General features: G+C 41.9%; 1 protein-coding gene and 1 long non-coding RNA gene across 37 annotated transcripts in view; both read right to left on the bottom strand.

Moving 5' to 3' along the window:
- Positions 1 to 1,773: 1,773 nt before the first annotated feature.
- LOC117771256 (formin-binding protein 1) overlaps positions 1,774 to 22,310 on the bottom strand; it is a 62,112-nt gene continuing 41,575 nt past the window's right edge. For 5 of the 36 annotated variants that reach the window (XM_034601389.1, XM_034601382.1, XM_034601390.1 and 2 more), the window contains 10 exons: positions 20,470 to 20,661; positions 18,402 to 18,590; positions 16,007 to 16,099; positions 13,529 to 13,543; positions 13,200 to 13,235; positions 10,252 to 10,361; positions 10,027 to 10,159; positions 9,447 to 9,568; positions 9,153 to 9,325; positions 7,012 to 7,418 (listed from right to left, as the gene is read on the bottom strand). In XM_034601389.1, the coding sequence (XP_034457280.1) occupies positions 7,240 to 7,418; positions 9,153 to 9,325; positions 9,447 to 9,568; positions 10,027 to 10,159; positions 10,252 to 10,361; positions 13,200 to 13,235; positions 13,529 to 13,543; positions 16,007 to 16,099; positions 18,402 to 18,590; positions 20,470 to 20,661 (1,242 nt within the window). In that variant the 3' untranslated portion in view covers positions 7,012 to 7,239. Of the gene's footprint in view, positions 4,994 to 7,011; positions 7,419 to 9,152; positions 9,326 to 9,446; positions 9,569 to 10,026; positions 10,160 to 10,251; positions 10,362 to 13,199; positions 13,236 to 13,528; positions 13,544 to 16,006; positions 16,100 to 18,401; positions 18,591 to 20,469; positions 20,662 to 22,310 lie in introns of those variants that run through there. The other 31 variants (XM_034601395.1, XM_034601398.1, XM_034601418.1 and 28 more) reach the window with 29 other exon arrangements.
- Positions 11,111 to 13,190, bottom strand: LOC117771268. The gene is made up of 2 exons (XR_004615559.1): positions 11,426 to 13,190; positions 11,111 to 11,324 (listed from the first exon to the last, which is right to left on the bottom strand). It is a non-coding gene; the product is annotated as an uncharacterized LOC117771268 (long non-coding RNA).

Raw genomic sequence — 22,310 nt, 5'->3', positions numbered from 1 at the left:
AGCAGAGATCTCTCTCCCTCTCTGGGACAGCGGTACTTGCCAATATCCTCTGAGCAGATCAAATTTGCTAACAAAATTAGCTGAACCAACCTGATCTACACAGTCTTCCATGCGTGGCAGTGGATAAGCATCAGGTTTTGTTACACCATTTACTTTACGGTAGTCAGTACAGAACCGGGGACTTTTATCTGATTTATCCACAAGCAAGCACGGAGACGCCCAGCTGGAAGCTGACGGTTGAGCAATGCGATTGTCTAGCATGTACTCTATTTCTTTTTCCATTACCTTACGTTTTTTTCCTGAGATATCCTGTAAAACCTCTGGTGGACTGGTTGTGCATCACCTACATCAATGTCATGCTCCAACAAGTGTGTACAAGTTGGAACATCATTAAACAAACACATATAGTTGTTGAGCAAAACAGACAACTCAGCAGACCGTTCACAGGACAAATGGCCAAATACCGATCCCAAATCACGTAGTGACTCTGAATTTTTCAAACGACCACGCAGCCGGCTTTCATCGGGTGGAACCACACCATCTTCCTCCTGTACAGACATCTCAGCAGCAGGTGAGCGTCTACCAACAGTGTGTGTCATTAGCACAGGTTTCACAGTGTGTTGCGGCACACTCTCACAAAATGGCGACTCACGAGTATAATAAGGCTTTAAGAGATTTACATGGCAGAGCTGAGTTGACTTTCTACGTTTTGGCGTAGACAGCAGGTAATTCTGCTCAGACAACTTGCGCAAAACTGTAAAAGGGCCGTGGAATTTGGCTTGAAACGGTGAACACACTAGTGGTAACAAAGCCAGAACCTGGTCACCTGGACTGAAGTTGCGAGTCTTGGCCTTACGGTCATAAATATTTTTCATTTTCCTCTGAGCAGATGCTAAATTGTTTCAGGGTGACAGTGATGGGGTTGAGCGCCCTGTGAGTTTTTTCTCCAGAAAGTTCAATTCATACCAAATCAAATATTCTGTTATTGAAAAAGAAAGTCTTGCTCTGATCTGGGCGTTACAACACTTTGAAGTTTATGTTGATTCTAGCGTTCCCACTTTTCTTCATTCCTTGCCTTGCCCTAATCGCAGATTGATGCGTTGGTTCCTTTTTCAGATATCTACAGATATTAATGTTTTAATTTGCCAGTGTTTAGTCTTGTCTTTTACATGTGTAGATGATTTGTCAATGATCTTTTGTTTGCTCTCCAGCTTGCTTTGAACTGCCACCTTGGGCGACAAATTAAGCATTTAGAAAATTAAGAAGCAAGAGCTTGTTGATAAAATTATCAATCAAGCAAATTCTCAAATGTGAAGATTTCCTGATTTCCTCTTTACGTATATTTTTTATTCTAAATGATTTGTCTTTGAGTTTAGGATCATTGGTCAGTCTCAAAATAAATTTAGAGACATCATCTTGAGCTGTCAAAACAAAAATGTTACTTTATTGACTAAATAAATAAATATATTGATACAAATAAATGACATGACCAAGATTCTGACCACAGAAATAATATAATTTGCAGTTTTGTTATGACACGAGGAGGTGGTTCTATTGTGGCGAGCATAACATCCACTTAATTAAGTATTATGATTAAAAGTCATAAATCATAACCGGCATTACTGCTGTAAACATATGTAGTGCGATCTCATAAACAGAGTAGTTATATTGGATAATTAGAGCTGTTGTTATTGATGATCGACAGTGTGGGCGTTTGCATGTGGCTCGTGATTGAGTCCGACTCCCCAGAGGAAGAAGAAAAGCCCCAACTCATTTACTTTCCAGGCATATTTAATTGGCACAGTAAACACAATACAAAGTATTCAGTGCTCCAAAACACAAGCATGGGCTACCAAATGGAACACAAACGAAAAAGTGCAAAACACACCATTTGGTAGACCTCACAAAGGAAAAAGAAGTCTTACTTTGCAAAGCAGAAGTCATGGCAAGACTCTCCAATAGTTAAAATAGATGTTTGTCCTTTTTAAACTTTATTTATATATTCATATATACTCTCTCTAATTCCATCGCGCCATTTCCTCTGTACAGGCGGTTATTCAGGGGCGTCAACTGAAAGGTTTGTGGTGGTCTTGTCGTAGAGCACAGGCAGACATTATAAAACTATTGCTGCCGTTGAAGTGGTGGTCTTTACCTCGTCAGGTTTATATTGTCATGTTTCACTCAGAAAAATAATACGACGCAAGTGTTTGATATCTTGACGTTTTTGAGACGGGTGGCGAAAAAAGCGAACATGGTATTTTTTATTTTTAAGCTTCAGCAGGGCTTTGATCTTTCCTTCCATCAAGAGTCCAAACTGTCTGTGTCCATCACTCATCGTTGTTGGGAAGTGTTCATAATATTCTGCATCAGATGAATATTCAGCAAATGGCTTCATCCAAAGAAAAAAAAAAAGACAAGCAACGCAACTGTTACGTTATATTTGCAGTTAAAAGGGATTTTAGTCCCGTTCAGGCAGAGAGAAAAAAGAAAGCTACAACAATAATTTCCAGCTTAAAATAAAACCAGGAAAGCAGAATCTCAACTTAAGATCAATAAAATTATAAAACAGAAATCTTAAAAATCACATACATTATGTGCCGTTGAGCAGGAAGGGGGGTTGGAGGGGTGGGCATAATTCCTCGTGATTATATAAAAAAAAAAAAGTCTTGAAATTTGCCCCCGAGACTTTTGAGATAAATCACATCTTGATCCTTTCGCCACATCACAGGAAACATCTGCATCATTCTCTCTCGCAGTGGGCGAACGTAAAACGGGTGAAAAGCCCCGAAACAGGTGATTTCTGTCACACTTCAGTCACAAGTTCACAGGAAGATGAATCACAGTATATTTTCATATACAGTAGAATAGGCAGTAGGCGGGCCATCCTAAAAACACATCAGGTGTAAATCATAACTTCTTCTTTTTCTTTTTTGGGTTGACTGCTGCTTGGACCAAGCACAAGGTGATCAACTGTAAACTAACAACTTGTGTTAGACACTCTGATCGAAAACATACAATACTAACATTTTTTACATACATACTGGACTGTCAAACAAATGCACAAGACTTTCATGAACTATCTATGCATAAGATCATTCAGAAAAATAATTCAGGTCCTTGTTGCAGTTTTGAGATTTAACTGTGGAGGAGGTGATCACTCACTCGCTGTTAAAAAACAAACAAACAGGGGAAACATGCTTTCTGAACCAACAACAGAAAAGACATTTTAAAAAACCACAGGCACCGAACCCAAACAGTAGCATCCAGGTTATTGAAACAGTACGACCAGGCAATGAGGGTTAACTGAACAGAAAGGCTGGAGGGGGCGCATAAGCTTGACCAAACACGCCCAGTACCAACTCCTCCGGGCCACCAGCAGAGGGGGGCGAGGAGGACGACAGGGCAAGCATGCAGCACACCACAACGCCCCTGAGCTGTTGCAAATAAAAAAAAAAGAGGGTGAGGGGCAGGGGAGGAATGGGGCTGAAAGCAGCCAAGGGTAAGCCTGAGCCGCCTGAGGAGGGAGGAGGGGCCGTGGAAGTGATTAGGGTGGTGTGGTCAGAGAGAAGAACAAGCACCAGTGACAAGACAGGAAGACCGGTGGATGATGAGAGTGATGGTGAATGACCACATCATCCATCACTTCTTTTTTCCTCCAGCTGGTCCTGGGAATGTGGGAGTGGAGTAAACTGGACATTTACGACACACAACACCTTAAAGGGGAATTTTAACCATTGTACTTACAAAAACGTTGTAGAAATGATCACCTCTGCCGGCAGCCGTAACTCAATGACAGTGGCTTAAATGTAATCTTATGGGGCAACTGCGACAGTCCACAAAGTGTCCCGTTAAAGTTAGAGCTGGAGGATATGGACGAAAATCTCCTACAAACTGAAGCACAAATGAAGAGAGGGACAACGAGCTGCTGCACAGTTCAGAGTGGGACTTCTCGTTGAGCGACATGTGAAATGTTACCAGACTCCAGATTTTATTGGTGAAAAAAAGCACTTTTAGTTGCTGTCGCAGTTGCCCCATAAGATTACATTGTAGCCACTGCTGTCACAGCTGCTGGTGGAGGCAACGTTTTTGTAAGTGCCATATATATATATATATATATATATATATATATATATATATATATATGGGGCCTAGGTTGAAAAATACTGGAACTGGAATTCCGTTAAAAATAACATACAAGCATCCAGGTCACTCAAACAAACCAGAAGCACATGACACAGAAACCGATGATCAGCACCTTCACTTCCTGTTCTTTCAGGTGGGTGAAACCTGCAAATGTGGAGTTTAGTTACTTTAGTGGGAAGGAAGCAGGGGGAAGTGAATGAGGTTTTTACAGCCTCTTATGAAGGTGGACGATCCTTGGATGATTCTTTATGAAGTCAATGAGTGAGTGAGTGAGGAGTTCATGACCCCCACACACACACACACACACACACACACACACTACTGGATGAGGGGTGTCATGGGTTCTCCCGCTGGTTTTTTGTCCGCAGGCTCCTGGTGGTCTCCATCTTCTCTCTGACCACACCCTCTGCCATGTGTGTAACGGGGGAAAGGTAAGGAAAAAGAGGGGTGACGCTCAGTCTGAGGAAGCCAAAAGCCAAATTTCATGACTGCGCGTGGTGCAAGCGGAGTTAGTTACATTAAGAAGCGAAGCTTTGCTGAAAGCAACACAAAGAAGATGTGTACTGTGGTCTGTGACTTCTGAATGGGTGTTATTAAGAAGGTAAAAGGTTATGAGCTCTAAAATTTAGATGAAATTCTCTTATCCTTGCTTCACATTGCAGAGTTTAGCAGAGGAAGCGCAACAGTGCTGATAAAGTTAATTTTTTGGAAATTGAGATGTGATATTATGGGTCGTCTCTTTAGACTCGGGTCGTCTTTCACTTTGAGCGTGTGAGGAACGTGGTGGTATCTCCGAGGCGTGCTTGCCCTGCCATTCCTCAGCCAGCCCCACACTTTTAGGAATCTGCAATTTAAAAAAAAAAAGAAATACAAACAGACAAAAAAAAAATGACAAAAAGAAAAGTTAGATAGCTTTTAAAAACGGATGAGTCAAAGACAGCAACCCAATAATTCTGACATGGGAAGGAGGAAGAAAGATGACAGTGCAAACAACTTTTAAACTGATAATAATTAATGTGTCAAAGACCTCATTTAACCCAAAGAGGTTTAACTAAGAGCCTTTCAGCTTGTTCCACTTAAGTTTTCATCTGGCTCCAACGCATGTTAGAGTGCAGCCTCTTGACTCGGTCACAACATGCTGAGAACGATGAAACCATGAGGAAAACTCCCACCAACACTGCCACATGCACCACAGGCTGTGAGAAATGTTGTATTTATGTCACTGATGTAAAATTACACCCTGAACCTCATACTGTGCCAGTAACGAGTTGAAAAGGCTGAAGTGTGACAGGACGTTAAACGAAGGCTTGTGCATTGAGTGATGAACGAGATGATTTCTGAGTGTAAAGGACAGATTGTCTCGGTGGCCCTGTTCAGCCCTGGTATTAACATCCCTCCTGAGAGATCCCATTACAAGTGGTCAGCGCTAAGTTAGTCTCTTCACATCAGGTATTACAATGCGTCCTGAATGTGTCTTCTGTGACCACTTGTGATCGTTTCTCACTTCCACCCTCTACATGCAAATTAACACGGACATCATATGTATACATAGATCATAGATCAAATAATGGATGGGTACTGAGAAGAATACGTTTGATTCATTGTAAAACTCTGGCGGTTCAAAGGACTGAGTAGGTGGTCCTTGCGTACACACAGCTAAAAGAATGTTTCCCCAGATGTAGTCTGAGTGATCGGATCTCCGGACGCATTGAGGTGCGTTCAGGCCTGAACTTAGCGCTGACCACCACAGGATACAACGGCTTTACATAGGGAGGGGGGGGTTAATAAAAACCTGCCTGCACAATCTCCCCCCAATAGCCATAGTGTCATGAAAAACATTTGTTATAAATCATGATAAAGTGGTTTTCTTGACTCAATTTTGATTTGCAGCAAATGTATTTTAGCTACTTGGCTACATGCTAGTTGGTATTAACTGGCAAGTATGACATATAAATAGTGATTATTTATTCATTGATAAGAAATAATAATAATTTAGGAATTATCAAGTATTTGACAATGTCATTCCACTTCAACTTTCCAAATGATCAACCCAAAGTTACGCCCTCGACAGGACGGACATTAATACCAGGTCTGAACGTGACCAGTAGGAGTGAAGTGAAACGACAGAGGCTACACACACACACCATGCTTTTCTAGTGAGGTGCCGCTCAGAGACACATGCAAGAAAACCACAAAGCTTTAAAAGTCACGACCAGCTCAGTATCTCAGCCCAGTCTCACCACAGAGCTTAGTGCAGCTAATGCTCAGTCCTTTAATTCCTTTTACCACTGGCCTGTAAAAACGGACCAGAACAGCCCAACGCCCTCATTATCAAAAAGTGGATTCCAATAGCAAGAAAAAAAAACTTAAGGGGATAATTAGTTACTAATTAAATCATTGATTTCATAAAATAAACCCGCAGCAGCAGAGAATACTTGCTTTATCAACTTCTTAATGTCGTTACAGCACTATGATCAATCTACAGCATGCAACACTTGAAGGGGGCTTTTTTCTCTTTTTTCTCCTCTTTAGCCTACAAAAATATGTTTTCATATGTTACAGCAGATTTAAATTACATTTGTACGATTGCACATGGAGCATGCGTTTTCCTTTACAGTCCAACAAAGTGACCGAGACGCGGTAACTCTGATCTGTGATGCCACTGCAGCGTCACTACAGATGGTGCACACGCTCACTCAGTTTAGGCTCAAACACAAGCTCAAATATTTGTCACAAGTCGTGGATCCGACTCTCGATTAAAAGCAGAACATGGTGATCAGACATTTTACATCTTAACAAGAAAAGAAAAAAATCAAGTATAGTTTTTTATAATGTACACAGGACTTGTCCCATAATGCTGAGCTCAACATCATTAAGGTTACTAAGTTTTGTTCAGAGCTCAGTGACACTCGCTCGCACAATCTGCCACAACTGGCCCAACTGTCATGAGGCACAATGGACAAATGTGATTGGTCCTTCCCTCTGGGACAGAGTGTGTGGGTGTGAGGGGAGGGAGGGTATTCTCTTACGTGAGCTACCAGTGGCCATCTTTAAACTTGCTGACTCACAGGAACATTACCACATTGACTTGCTGAGTTAAATGTATGTCATAGCACCTTTGGCATTTGTTTCCAAAAAGACCTCGACGTAGGACGAGGGGACGTATCCCTCCTCGTCCTCGTTCCTGCGCACTCGCGTCCACCCGTCTCCTTTGTCTTCCTCTATGACGTACAACAGCTCGCCCTCGGTCACGGCGATGGTGCCCTCGTTGTGACCTGCAAACATGGACGAAGAAAGAATAGAAAAGAGGCGTAAGAGGATATGAACTACCTTTAACTAACTTCACTTAGATTAGACTTGTATTTGTAAGTCACACGACAAAACGGGCCATGATGCTGCTTAGAAAATGGCATCAGCCGACAGAGTAACTCTGCTAACTTGCACATAAAACACAGTAGTTGGGAGCTGAATGAGGCTTAACGTCAACCTGCAACACTCTTCTGTGCAGTTGTTTTTCTTCTTCACTTAATATTTCCATGTGTATTATTTAAAGGTACAGCAGCAGCCAGAGACTGTCTGCAGGTGGAAGCCTCCTCAATCAATTTCCAAACAAAATTGGTAATAAGCATTTGTAGATGATTTTATCTATTAGTAACTACAGGAGTTTATTCTAATATTGGCATTGCACCTATTCCTGCTGGGCCTCTTCTCTTATTTAGTGCTGATTTGTAGGTTTTCCTTTGCTTCTAATGATGATGACCTACATCATCCTCTGTAACAGTGTTTATCACTGTACTATAATGTGCTTAACTTGATACAAACTGTCCAAAAAATAGGAAATTATTTCACAATCTTCATTGAGAAGATAAACATATTCGAGCACTAAAAGTGTGCTTCCCTGTTGTCCATGGTTAGAGCTTGATGACATTTAATAAGTTATCGCAAAATAACTATGACCCCTCTCTCTCTGATTTACACCCAGCACTATATTTGTCAACCTTTGAGAATTCGAATGTGAAAATGAGTAACACAGAAACGATTATGTATCCACTCTCCTTCTTCACATATTTCTTCAGGGAGGTCACACCCCTACTCTTAGTCATTCGAAAGAAATCAAATCACATTCCTCCATCTGTAGAAGTCAGGGCCCAGTTCAGTCTGTTTCCTAAAACAACAGAGTTGCGTTCATTCCTGCAAAACGTTTATTTGACCTGATGTAACAGTCTCTGCTTTTGTTGTCTAGAAAAGCTGCTTCTAACAACTTCAACTGATGCAAACACCAGGCAACAGTATTTGAAGAGAACTTAAAAATCCATTTTCTTTAAAGCTATAAACAATTAAATTAAAGACCTATGTCAAGTATTGTCAGATATGAAGGGATATGGAATATTGGAGTCCGAGAATTACTTGCACTTCCTCATAATTGAAGATGAGGTGAAGTAGCCTAGTAGAGAATAATCCACAAAGCACCAAGTTATCTCTCAAACTACAGAGACAGTCGGTAACTATAGTGTTTCCCACAGCCAAACAGGGTGGACTCAGATAGATTCTGACCAGGGTGTTATCAGTTCCATGTTGCTCTTTTTTGTATTTTCATTACGGCGTGCTAATATCTGTATCATTGAGAAGTGCAACGGATGTAGCATTAAACTTTAAACTACCTACACATATCTAGGATGCAATATGTTGACATATTTCAGACTTTTTATGGCCTGAAATTCTGTTGATTAATTTTTTTTATTTTTTATGACCTCATGGAAATCCTGTGACTGAGCAACAGCTCTGACACACCCACTAAACGAGAGAAAACGTACCCAGAAGCTGTTGCACACTGTTTCAAGCAAAATGTTGAATTGTTCAATTTGCAAACTGTAGTAAAATGGTGCAAAAAGTAGAACTAGAATGACGTCACCAGCAGTCGACCAATAGAGAGTACGTGTGTGGCAACAAACCAACAAGCTTCATGTGTTTTGGGGGTTTATGTGTTATAATTTAAATATTAGAGTTACCTTCAAAGGGGTACAAGGCTTTACAGGTGCCGATGGTGGGCAAGGTCTCCTCGTCGTCAAACTCATCGTCAAACTCCGGCGTGCTGGTGGTGGGGACGGGGTGGGTGCTGACTTTGACCTGAGTCTCTGAATTCTGCTCCTCCGTGTAGCTGCCGTCCGGGCTGCTCAAGGGCCAACACACACAGTAAATAAACTGTGAAAACATACATAGTTTTCTTTCGAACAAATAAGAGGTGCAACACCCCCGGGGCGCGTGGGACCGGTGTGATTTTGTTTGTCATGAGTATACCATACCTCTCTCTGTCCTGCGCACAGTTGTTGCTCACTGTCGTGTTGTTCTGCGTCTCGAAGATCCCACTTCTCCGGTGTGTGTCGCTCTTGGATGGCATCCTCTCCTCCACCTCTGCTAACCAGCCCTGAAACACACGCGAGGATTATGTGTGTGTGTTGGCTGCAGCTGAGCTGTTTTTTTTCCTGCATGACATCTTTAAAATCATACCAAGCGTAATGGTATTCTGTTTATCCATGGATCAGATTTATATTTTGGCAACAGAATTCAGAGGGAGAACACATCTCTCTCTCTGGCACTCCACCTCGTTTGCCATTTATTTACAGGGCTAAACCAGGCCAATGTTTCTTCGCCTCCTCGTGGGCCATGCAGTCGGTCCGCTCCTCCAGCTGCATCACATCTTCTCCTAATATGGACGAGCAGCAGTCTTCTTTGGAACTTCACCAGCTGGGTGTGTGTGTGTGTGCATGCGTGTGTGTTAAGAACTCCATTATTTACTGTCTCAGATAAACTAAACACGATAACTTTGCCAACACTAACATTCACACAGAAACGAGAGCTGCGACTGGCACCAATTGGACTAACCTCGAACTTCTGCAATTCAAACTGGAGCTTCTCGATGTTCTGGCCTATTTCTGATAGTCGGGGGTCCACGCTGGCGGGGTCTCCCATCTGAGGGTTCTTCACGTACACGTCTTTCATCTTAGTAAGAGCGTCCCTGCGAGAGCAAATTACTACACTCAGTATTTTAAGCACAACTATTACTTGTCATATATGGAGGGGAAATGGTGTGAAACTTTAGGAGGATACCTCTGGTCCATCTCTTTCTGAATGTCTTTATTTAACTCATCAATCTTTCCCTGGAGCTTCTTCCTTCTCTGCTCTGGCGGTAGGTGGCTGAAGTCTTCTGGTCCAGAACCCTAAGAGGGGGGGGGGGGAAGAGGGAGGAAGGAGAACCAAAAAAGGAGAAAAGGAAACTGTAAGATAAAGAAAAAAGAGCTTTTATGACCCATGATTTGTTGTGTTGCTGTTTTGACAGGGATCTTCACTAAATAAGGTGCAGTATCTCCCTTTGCCTTAAACCCTGTGAACCAAGATGAATGGATAAATGGATGACAGCTCCACAAATGGAGCTCATGTTATGGTCTGAGCACGTAATTCAACCTGAAGGAGATACTGCAGCCACTCTCTACCACACACTCACTGAGAGCCGGGATGTTTGTCTGCATATAGACGCGAGGCCTTTCACCTATTCAGCCGCCACACCTAAACTACGAATGCATCGCAAATGGAATATGACATTAAATGCATCTTATGCTCATAAAGACTTTTAGTGTGAGCTGGCTAATGCATCTGAAGCTGTCTGACATAACTGTGTGTTCTGAAACCGGAGGCTGGGTGGGTGGGAGGTTTTCTTTTTTGGCTTCCTAATGGGTCATATCTCCTGATGAGGAGGTTTCCGGGCTGTAACACTTAACTGGTGAGTCACGCTGCACAAAACTCCAGGACAGATTGCTATGCAACTTGGTGGAAGGATGCGGTAATGGATCAGGGAACAACCCATTACAGTTTGGTGCTCATCAGGGAGCAAATCCAGGATTTTCCAAACTTTCTTTAACATTACGTTTTCCGCATCTTCTTTGATTTCTAAGAAAATAAATCCTTGATGAAAAATATCAGGCATGTTTAGGGTATTGATATCTTTGAGTGTGTTCAATTTGGTGCAGATCCAAATAAGAATCTGGATCTATTGAGTCTCAACGTGGTTTTATAAGGGGACTGTTTCTCTTATGAGAGAAAAGAGGTTGAGGACTAAGTCGTTGGTTTGACAGATGCACTTCTGGTAAACTTCCCCACCTCAGATTAACACCATCCAACAGCAACTTCCATGATAGTTTTTATGGGAAACATCCATAACTGACTCTCATGTAGTTGATAACAGAGCCCAAAATGTTGTTAGTAAGCCTTGACGAGGACATGTGACTGGCTGAGAGTTGAGGGGGCGGGGACTGGGGACAACTCTTTACTGTCACAAGGACAGAAAAGTTGGATGTTTGAATTTAAAATGTCTATAGGTAAATATATATACGTAAATAGGATTAACTCTAACCATGATATTATTAGAATAAAACACTTTTTCATGCTATGTGAACTGTTCACCTTCATTGGTTCCAATTCCTTATTGATTCATCTAAGTATGTTTATAGATTTTCTTTATAATAAAACCCAATGAGACTCCAGCCTCTTTCAATTTTTTTGGTGTGTAATAAAATAGAAGTGTGTGCTGTGTGGACTGAATAGATCAAGGCCTGCGATTGGATCTCGTTGAGATGGGTCACAGCGGCACCACAGGTTACAACTGCTGGAGCTACGGACTTCAAGGTCAGGATTCACTGCACATGAGCCAGGTCAAAGGTCACAGCAGCTAGGTTACCACGACGATCTTACCCTTTCTCCCTGCATCAGCACGCAACACTTACCGGGCATGCAACATAACAGACATCTGTCAATCATCATGCAGGGACATGCTCCGTTCTCATTCTCAAGTTACACTACAGACGTCACGTGTTAGTGTTTGCATTCTTTGTTTCCCAGGACAAACAACAAAGGTTAATCTCAACTCTACATGATCAAAGCTAAAACTATTAACAGGCGTGATATGTCTGTTATTTGTAGTATGATTCATTTAGGATGGATAATTCACAAATGTATTGTTTTGTATGGAAACATTCACACTGAATACAAGGATACTGAAACTACACAAATACTAAAAAGGCCTGATTTTCTGTTCATTTTGGGGAATGCCCTTTTCCATGTTCTTGCTGAGATCCGCTCTTGTGTTTGGAAAGCTAGATCCAGCGGGCAGTTAGCTTAGCTTAGCATAAACACTGGAAGCTGGGTAATAAACAGTGAATTGTTTCTTTAACCAGGACCAGAGACTTGTTGTAGCGCTGCCTGAATGTTTAATAAGAACTTTTATACCATATAGTGGACTAATTGTATCCCACAATGCATTGTGGGATACAATTAGTGACCATCAAATGTACATAGAGTACAACTGATGGTCAAAATATACCATCATGCATTGGGTTGGAGGGGAGTGCAGATATCATACAGTACAGAGAGTGCTGTATGATGTGAAAACAAACTAGTGCCATGTGGGAAAATGTTGATGTTTGTGCAGCAATGATGACGTACTTCCGTGCGATGAGAAAATGACTTAGCTACGTCTGAATTCTCCGATGCTGTCACGTATAGTCCTCTACGTGAAACCTACGAGAACCTTACACTTGACACATGAGTTTGATGTTTGTACCAATTAATCAAGCAAGACATGATATGTTGATTAATGGGCTTTTGAGGTGATGGGAGCGGAATTGTATTACCCACAGAAAGCATAATCCCGGAAAACAGGTTGACATTGACTCTAAGACAACTGTTTCCTTGATGTGGCTTCATATTTATTGCACAAACATGAGTGTAAGGAATCTTGAAACGCATTTCCCAAGATGTCACATAGTTAAATATTTAAAGTGTACTGGTCTGAAAATATCATAAAATATAATCAAGCTTGGATGGGTTTTACAGAACAGCATTCTACTGAATGAAACTTGGCATGCAGTGTAAGGACAAAAGTGAGCGACCACTACGTCAGATCAGATTAGTATTTGTTACACAAACACAATTTGTCGAGACAGTGGGGACTACCAGACCAGGCTACAAGACGGACAGATAGAACATAGAGTAAATCTGATCACCTCAATGAGATTCCGGACGTGGGAATTGAGTGTGATCTGCACCACAGAGACCACAGACACAGTTTTGGGGAAAGACATGACGAGAACACGACCACAACATAAAAAAACAAACAACAAAACAATGACATGTAAAATGAGACAACGACATGAGTCGGGGGTCCATCGTTGAGTCACAGCAAAAAAAAAAAAATGTAATACCATTATCTCAAATCCAAAAAGAGCAAAACAAAAAACAATAAGGGCGTTATTAACAATGTGTTACTGGGAGGACGTGACATGCGTGCTGTGGTCATGCCGCTAAGGTCGTGTGGTTATACGGTCATGCTTACCAGCTTGAGAGAAAGCTTCATGTGTGGGGGGGGGGGGCAGAGGAGATAGAAATGGCGAGGAGCGAGGAGCGAGGAGAGAGAAAGAGACAACAGACAAAAGTCAACATCAGGAGAAACTCACGAGCATTTCTTTCATATTCCTTTAAACAAAAAAAAAGAAAACAGGTATTTTATGATGATGCTTTGCCAAACTTCACCATTTAACAAAAAAGAGGGTACGGCAACTTTAAATCTAGAGCCCCCGCTCTTTTCTGATGAGGTGAAGTTTAACTTTTCTAACATGATGGATTAATGAAAAAATGAGAAATAAGTTGGTAAGAAAGGACCAACCTAAAGCACAAGCATGTAGTAAAGTATGAAAGGAAGGACAGATGAAAATAAACGTGGAGGAAGAAGTAGAAGGATATTGACTGCGACAGGGATGGATATGTGTATCCTTTACTTCTTGATCCCGCCATGCTGCCATTACTATGTAAGTGACAGCAGATGGCGCCAAAAGCATGTGACACCAAAGCAGATCCATTTGTTGACATGGAGGCAGGTATACTGTGCACAGACAAGCTGGAGAGACGCTTCTTGTTATGACTGTAAATCATATCCAGGTTTAAAATACTCTTCAGATGAAAGCAGCTGAATGACTGTGGAAAACGAGTGAGAGCAATCATGAACTAAAAGACGAATGATAGGAACTAAAGAAATGATGGTGTTTAATTTTGATCGTCATGGTTGAGAGATTCCAGAGAGGACGCAGGTTATGTTTTGAACACATAGAACACAGAGAGGAGAGCAGGTTAACGACCACTGGCTGCTAGAGCTGCAGCAGATGACTTGTAATCCTGTTAGAGGCTCACAAGCTGGTGCACTGAGGAGCTCCACTCGCTTTAGTCCACTAATCAAATCATCCACCTGGAGGGGCCCGTTCTCACTACGACGCCTTGTGATCCTCCAACTCGCCTCCCTACTGATATAACAAGTCTCACATTGCCTGAATACTGTCTGACCCTGGCTTTAAGAGAAATTCTGACTTTCTTGTTAAAGTAAATTTTGGCCATAAAAGAGAGATGAATGAAAGAAAAAGGTAGAAATGATTTCTTCCTCTTTTCATTTCCTCCTACTCATAAACCCAAGAATCAATATAAATGAATGAATATGGAATCAAAATTGAGTAGTTTTACATTTTGCATTGTATTTGAGCATTTAATATGATGTTAGACCACTTTTAATAACTTGTTTTACTGCATTTGTCAGGTCTGGAAATATAAAGGGTCATGTTGCCTTCAATCTCTTGCACGATGATCTCTAATGTCCACCATCTACCAGCAGCAAAATTTATTTCATGATCAAGTTTGGTATTCCTTTATACGTCCATTATCTATTCAGCCGATCGTTTAGGAGCAGCAAAAGAGGCTGAACCAATCCCAGCTGACATTGGGAGAGAACAGGATACACTCGAGACAGGTCGCCAGAGTGGTTCCCTTTAATTTAGTCCAAATATTGAATCTGTATTTATATATTTATGTATTCTAAACCTATTGACTGTTTCAGGATATCTCAAGACATTTGCAATTAAAAACAAATTATCTGTTTTATCAAAATTTTAAATCATAAATGCAGAATACAATGCTACTTATGTGTGTATTTTTGAAGGAATGAAGATCGAGGCAGATGCTGCGGAAATCCTTGTCTCTGATTGGCTATTCCTGCTCTAAACAATGATAAATGCTGCAGATTCCTGAGCATAATAAGCGTTTTATTATTAACCCTCGGTAAATAGCTACATGTGATTCTTGTGAATATATTGATATAATGTACATGAACTATTCCCGACCACCCAGACACACATGGATATACAGGTATACCAAAGTACTTACAGACAGATAACACTGCTGCTGTATGGCACATCAGCACAAAGAAAGCCCTGGAGGGGTGAATTCTGGGTACTGTAGGCTGAGCCCACGTCCAAAGTGTGACCAACACTTGGGGATGAGTGCTGGGTGGGATCCTCACACCCACAACCCCCCCACACACACATCTACAGGTGCTTGTGACACTTTGAGAATTGACCCCCCCCCCCCCCTCATTGATGCTCCGTGGGGAAGCCCTGAAACAGCTGCGGGACACGGCGAGTGACAAGAAACCTCAAGCTGATAACATGTGATGCGGGATGAAGTCATCATCTTCTGCAGTCATTCGTCCTGGTTCTACACGCGTCAGCACCATGTGATCAATAACGAGCCAGGCACAGACACTAGCTTCCATTGTGAGGGAAACTAAATCCTCATTAATTGTGACAAACAATCTGGTCACAGAGACTGAGTGTGTCACACAACAAATTGTTATTAATGAGGCTGCTGTCTGTGTTGTACATGGCTTTTACTGATCACACACTCAGTCATTCATACTTCCTTCCGACCATGCACCTGCACACACACATACACGCTGCTGGTACTCACTGACGTCCACCAGACACACACTTACAACATATTGCCTGGCTTCGAAAGCATACGTGGGCCGGCCCAGAGTCCTCTTCATTAGCTCTTTGTGACAAATGAGCGAGCGCGGGGATTGCTGCTGTGGTGGTCGTCAGAGAGAACATATACAGTAGCTTTGTCAATGAGAGCTCATAAAACAGCACTGACGTCTTAAAGCTCTTATACTGTACTCTTATGCGTTTATATCGGAAATTTGACTCCCAGACACGCACATACACGCGCACATATACAGTGACTGTGAATGGATTACACAGCTAATATGCAACACTAACAGGATCTCCTGCAGAGGTAGACATCCTTCCACTGTGCAGAGAGCTGCAACACCACACCGCCAATGGTAAAACTATTCTAATCCCTGATGTGATGCTATGTTCTCCTTCTTAACAGCGGGACGGAAACGTTCTTTATTTGGCTGCAGCTTTAACCACAGAATAAAACTGAAAGTATGTTTTATATCTTGCTCTTGTTTCTGGAAATCGTTCGAGGGTTTGTTCAGGGTTCACTAAGTTAGGTTTAAGCCTTTTTAGGATCAGTCTAAAGCAACTTAAGTACGACAATACATGTTTCATGATTATACTGTCTAAGTATGACTGCATGATAGAGCACCGGGAGCATACATATGATATTGCTGAGAAATATCAATTTGTACTTTACAGCAGTATATAACTAATTCCTAAACAAAGACAAAAGACACTGTAGTACTGGTGTTAGAGTATTATCACTAGTTATCTTGATTTGACCAGATGGAGGTGGAGAACTGCTCTTACATCAGCAGTTGTTAAGAGCCATTAATCCAAACTGTCTGTGTCAGTGAGGTAGTGGAGCTCGTGTCCTTACAGGACCTCTTGTCATTTTACTGGATTATGACTCCACCTTCTGTTGCCTTGTATGCACCTATAAATTTATATGGCAAATTTATAAAAATGTACTCTAAATCAAACAACATCTATATACATGAAAAACATAAACAGGAAACTGTGAGACATGAAGAGGAGAAGAAATTATTTAAATATTTTGTTATGAGATATGGATGCAAGAATTAATTTAAAAAGGAGAACTAGATTTTCTGCTATGACAGTTTCTGACCTCTTATGGCCTCAGAAACATCATTCAACTTTATATTTGTGCATAAAATGTTACACTAAGGTCAAACTAGTCTTTTGAACCTATGTTAGTTGAATACAATGCATGTGATTTAACTTTGAACATTTTTTATCGCTCTTCAAGTTGTTGCAGCACTTCCGCTGTGAGAAACAGGCACTTCCTGCTATATTTGTCTGGCGCTAGAAAAAAATACCCACTTCCCTTTTTTCTGCTGACCTTCAATCGTTTCCTCTACAATATGCTCACAAACTGCACTGCAGCGCTGCATTGTTCTTTTGGCCTTTTTCAGACGTCATGTTAGCACCCATTCACACTGATGTATTTACTTTGGGCACCTGCTACCCTTTCAAAATAAAGCATAAACAAAAAAAAATCTATTTGTGGGGCCTGGAAAGAACACATGAGATGCCACCCGTTCCTGAGTTCAGGGAGAGTTGGAGGGTGGGGTGCAGAACAGGAAGGCGCGCTATGACCTAACCCCTGCCTAGCAACCCTGTCTGTACACACACTGACAGGACTCTAGAAGAGGAACGGGTGACGTCACCCACCAACACCCTCGGCTGGTGCTGACACAGCCGCTCTCCAGGAAGCCTTCTTAAATGACATGGCCTTCTCACTTTGCACTGAAGTGTCAGCCTGCTGCCAAACCCACAACGCCTGACTCGCTTTCTCCTGTGATATTAAATCCTCTTTTTTTTCTCAATTCATATGCAAAATATAACAAAACAAAAAGTGCCTCCAGCACAGACTGCAGAGAAGTGCGAGGGGAGCGACTGCTGCCTCCATGCTACTGCTCAGGGGTTTTGCTCATTTCTGTCAAGAAGGAGGAAAGTGGGGAGGGAGGGACTGTCATTGTGAGCACGGTTAATATGAAAGATGAAGGGACAAGATGGAGAGACTGCTAGTGAGTCAGACATACGATGGATTCACAGTTAAGCGCTACATAAGCATGCGAAGCACAAAGCCTGAGCACTGTATGAGTGAAGGTAGGTGAGGGGCCTGTTCATTATATATATATATATATATATATATATATATATATATATATATATATTCAGTAATAATAGCATTGATTTTGACAACAAAATGTGAACATTTAAAGCAGTTGTGGCTCAATATGGTCCCACTGCTGACCTATAGAGGCACTCAGCTACTGGTTACAGAGGTAATATATTACTTCACTCATACAGAGTAGCAGGTACACAGCTCTGAGCTCATACAGGTGTATGGACATGCATGCACAAAAGCTTGGCGGACACACACACACACACACTTACCCCTCGCCTCAGGCTCCGGAGGCAGTGCATTTTGGGTTTGGAGGCCATGAAGTCGTTGAGGCGGTGGGAGAGGGGCTCCTTGTGCTGCTTGGGAGACTGGGGGTCGTTGGGAACAGTAGAGGGTGAGGGCGGGGATGAGGCTGGGGGGGCAGGTGGGGGCTGGTGGGGGGACGTTAACAGGGACATAAGCTACCAGTAAGATAAAGGAGCCGAGACGGACAGGAGGAGGAGAAGGAGGAAAAAACATAAAAGAAGAAGAAGAAAGGGGGCGAGAAACCAACAAAAAAGACAAAGGAGGAAAAGGAGGAGGGAACAGAAAACGAAATAAATAAGCCTCCGACAAATATTAAAAAATAATCACACAACAGAAAACCCAAACAGAACATAAAAGACAATTGAAGGGCCATCGGACCTAGTGTATCAGTAGTTATGTTGTGGAGAAAAAAATGTCAAACACATAAAACATAAAAAAACCAGTTAAAAAGAAGAAAAACAACCAGAGTGAGTAGGCAGCGTAAATTGTGTTAAAGCAGGCGACTGCGACGAAGCAAACAGCAAAGAGCTCCAGTCAAAGCACATGCAGGCTTCTGCTTTAGAAATCCCTTTCCTTTTTTACCCCTCCTTTGTAGCATGCCAGTTAGGACGAGAATTCAGCACATCCCCTAGGATGCCAGCCGCTGAATTTGAGGTCCTCATCAGAGACCGCTAATTGCTTATCGCTGTCCTAAAACTTGTGACTGCATAATTCATGGACCAGTTTAGGAGTTAAGAATATGAAGCAGTGGCGAGTTCGAGGATACCACACTGTGCGCATGCATGGGCAAGAGATTTAGTCCCCAGAGACCCTGGTTCTTTAAGGACAGTCATGGTGCTTCTATACTGAAATATCAGTGTTCTCTTCTACTCGCATGCAGGTGTGTGACTGCATAGCAACGATACCTCTGTGTATGACTGTGCCGCCAAACACTTTCTACAGAAAAGTAATCCTGAGTATGTTGGTTACCCATGTGTCTACCATAGACTGTATATAAAGATGGACGACAAGTCTCCACTTCATTATTCAACTGAAATGAACAAAATAAATTAAACTACATGAGTGTGATAATAACTACTTAAAATGAAAGAAACCATCTTTGAGAACATTTATTTGACATGTACCTTGGCTTGTTAATTTGGCCCAATTCCCATTCGCTATCACGGATGAGGTTTATGACCTATACTGCAGCCAGCCACCAGGTGGTGATCAAGATGCTTTGGCTTAATTTTTTCCAGAGCTGTCATGTCGTCCATCTTTAAATACAATCTATGGTTTCTACAGATAAGATTAAAAACATATGATACGTAGACTATATGTATTTTATGTTTGAGAGTTCAAGCACATGTTTTTACACCATTTTCTGTCAAGTCAGTGAGCTGGGGCTTCTCATGTAGAACTACACCCCCTTGATTTCATCCTTCCTCTTCCACAAACACACACACGCCCAGTTACTCACTCATGCTCTGATCTAATTCAGTGCCAACAGTGCCACCAGCCCGTGAGGCAGTCAGAGATCAGTTTATGCTGTACAGAAGCAGGAAACTGAAGGAGGCGACTCGAGGCCCGATCACCAGTCAGTGGAAAGACGGTTAAGAGAGACTGCTAGATCAGGTTAATATCTGCCAGATGAGTCCATCCACAAGTTGAAGGTGGAAATGCATTAGTGTGTGTTACAGGAGGGAGGCTCCAAAATCGGTGAGGGTGATTGCCAGGGAGGAGAAAATAGGGGGTGGCAAATAATAACAACAAAAATGGCAATACTAACAGAGAACTGGCGAAAGTGTTCTTCAGCTTAACAGAAGTCAAAGAATAATAATCAAAATGCAACAGATACTCCACTGATTATATATTTTATAGCCACTATATCACGAGACAAAACCAACATAAAGTAACCATCGACCATTTAAAATCTCCCCAAAGTGCAACGTGTCCTCCAAATGTGCAGAAAAGTAATTCACTGCGACCAGTGAGGCGTTGCCATACGTTTGAGTGTGGAAGTGACTCTTCGTTGAGTGTGCATTCACGTGTTACCTTGTTCTTGTTCTTAATGAAAGGCCACAGTTTGCCCTTGCTCTTGCCAGCAGGCCTCTCCTTGGCCTCTTTGGTGTTGGACAGGCTGGTCTCGGATGCCGTCCTCTTCATGGCCTGGCTGTAGTCCTCGAACTCCACTTCTCCAGGGGGCTCGAATCCAGACTTGTAGGACTCCACCACCTGCTGAGAGTCCTGGTGGGGAACAGGGGGGTCACAGCAATCAGTGCCAAGATTATGTTTTCATCTTCTTGTCTGTTAATTAGTAGGATTACGCAAAAACTACTGGACGGAATTCCACAAAACTCTCTAGAAGGATGAAGTAAAGGGTCAGAAAAGAGTCCATTCAATTTTGGTGTGGATTTGGATCACGGGGCAGAGCCAACACTATTTCTTCTCTTTGTTTAACATTGTGAGATTTTTTAACTCTTAGTTGATTTCTCAGAGAATAATTCACAGATCTTCATGTCAAGAAAACTGGCAAGTGTACAATATTGTGCAATTAGTGGACTGATGGGCCTTGGCGGAGGTATTTGCTCTTAAAAACTATTAAAAATACTATCTTTTGAAAACTTCCTTTTAAATATAAGCTGTTTAAACTCCGGGATTTCTGTTTGTTCAGAAAATTGTCCTGTTTATCAGCAGGTCTGGAGATAAGTTGCAACACAAAAGCGGGACTCAGTGATTCCTGTTGTCAAGTAGTTTCTGACTGAAAACAGTTGTGTGAGTGTACCATGAAAGGAGAGCGGCTGCCATGATTTTGTTAGTGGGCCACAGAAGAAAGAGGAAAAGACCTAAATCTGTCAGGCATGGGACTTATGACAAAACGCTGAGGTCGGGGACACGACCACGCTCTTCAGACACAGGAAGAAGCACATTAATCAAGTGCAGCGTGCATCGACCTATCTGTGCTGATAAAGGCAGAGGGTCTGGTTAGAGTTATAGGATCAGAGGTCTAAAGATGTGCTGATGTATACATGAGAGACAGAGAGAGGAAGAGAGATACAGAGAAGACAGGAACATGCGATGTGTTATTCCCCGCTGTTGTTTACTGCAGCAGACAGTCACAGGCTGGAGTCATCTCCCTGGAGCCGGGCCATGCACACACACATACACACACATAGTATGTGATCCCCGGAGCTAATCTTGTTTTTTGTCATATGGCAGGCGGCCAACATGTGACATCTCAATATATCATGTTCATTTTTTCCATTTTTCTCTTCATCATTGGAGAATCTGGCTTTTTTTTCTCAGTATCCAAATAATAAATAAGCCATGAGACAGACATAAAGCCAATAACAGTATATTTCTTTTGAAGCAGTTTTACATTGAAAATAAAAGGACTCTTAGGAGCTTAAAATAACGCATTTCCATTAACTCCAGTTACTTTTCCCTCAGGTTCTGGGACTATCATAAATAAGCTACGCAATTTTTTTATATAACCAACCGCTCATAGTAATGAATTTGACACAGATGTTTCCTCAGTAGAATTTATTCGGGAGGAGGCGGAGCGAGATTTGACGGAGCCGCCTCGCAATTCTATGTTCTCTCTCTATTCTCTTTTTCCGACAATGATTCATTGATTCCATCTGATTGGCCAAATATATGCAGAGTGTGAATGCATGGCACATGAAAAACCATTTATCGCAGTTCAAGCCGTCTTTTGGGATACGTATATGGCGCGTGTTGATATCGCGATGGCGATACCTTTTTCGATATATCGTGCAGCCCTAGTTCAGATCCATGTTTAACAGTTACAGTTTACAGTGATAAGTGTGTAAAAAAAGTTGCATTTGTCATCCGTTTCAATGACAATAGATGGACTTTTAATCTAGATCCTAGAT

This window comes from Hippoglossus hippoglossus, chromosome 12 (genome assembly GCF_009819705.1).
Source record: "Hippoglossus hippoglossus isolate fHipHip1 chromosome 12, fHipHip1.pri, whole genome shotgun sequence".
In the NCBI taxonomy this organism is placed as follows: Eukaryota; Metazoa; Chordata; class Actinopteri; order Pleuronectiformes; family Pleuronectidae; genus Hippoglossus; species Hippoglossus hippoglossus.
Note: the sequence above shows the minus strand (reverse complement) of the source record. Positions and strands in the feature narration are given on the sequence as shown.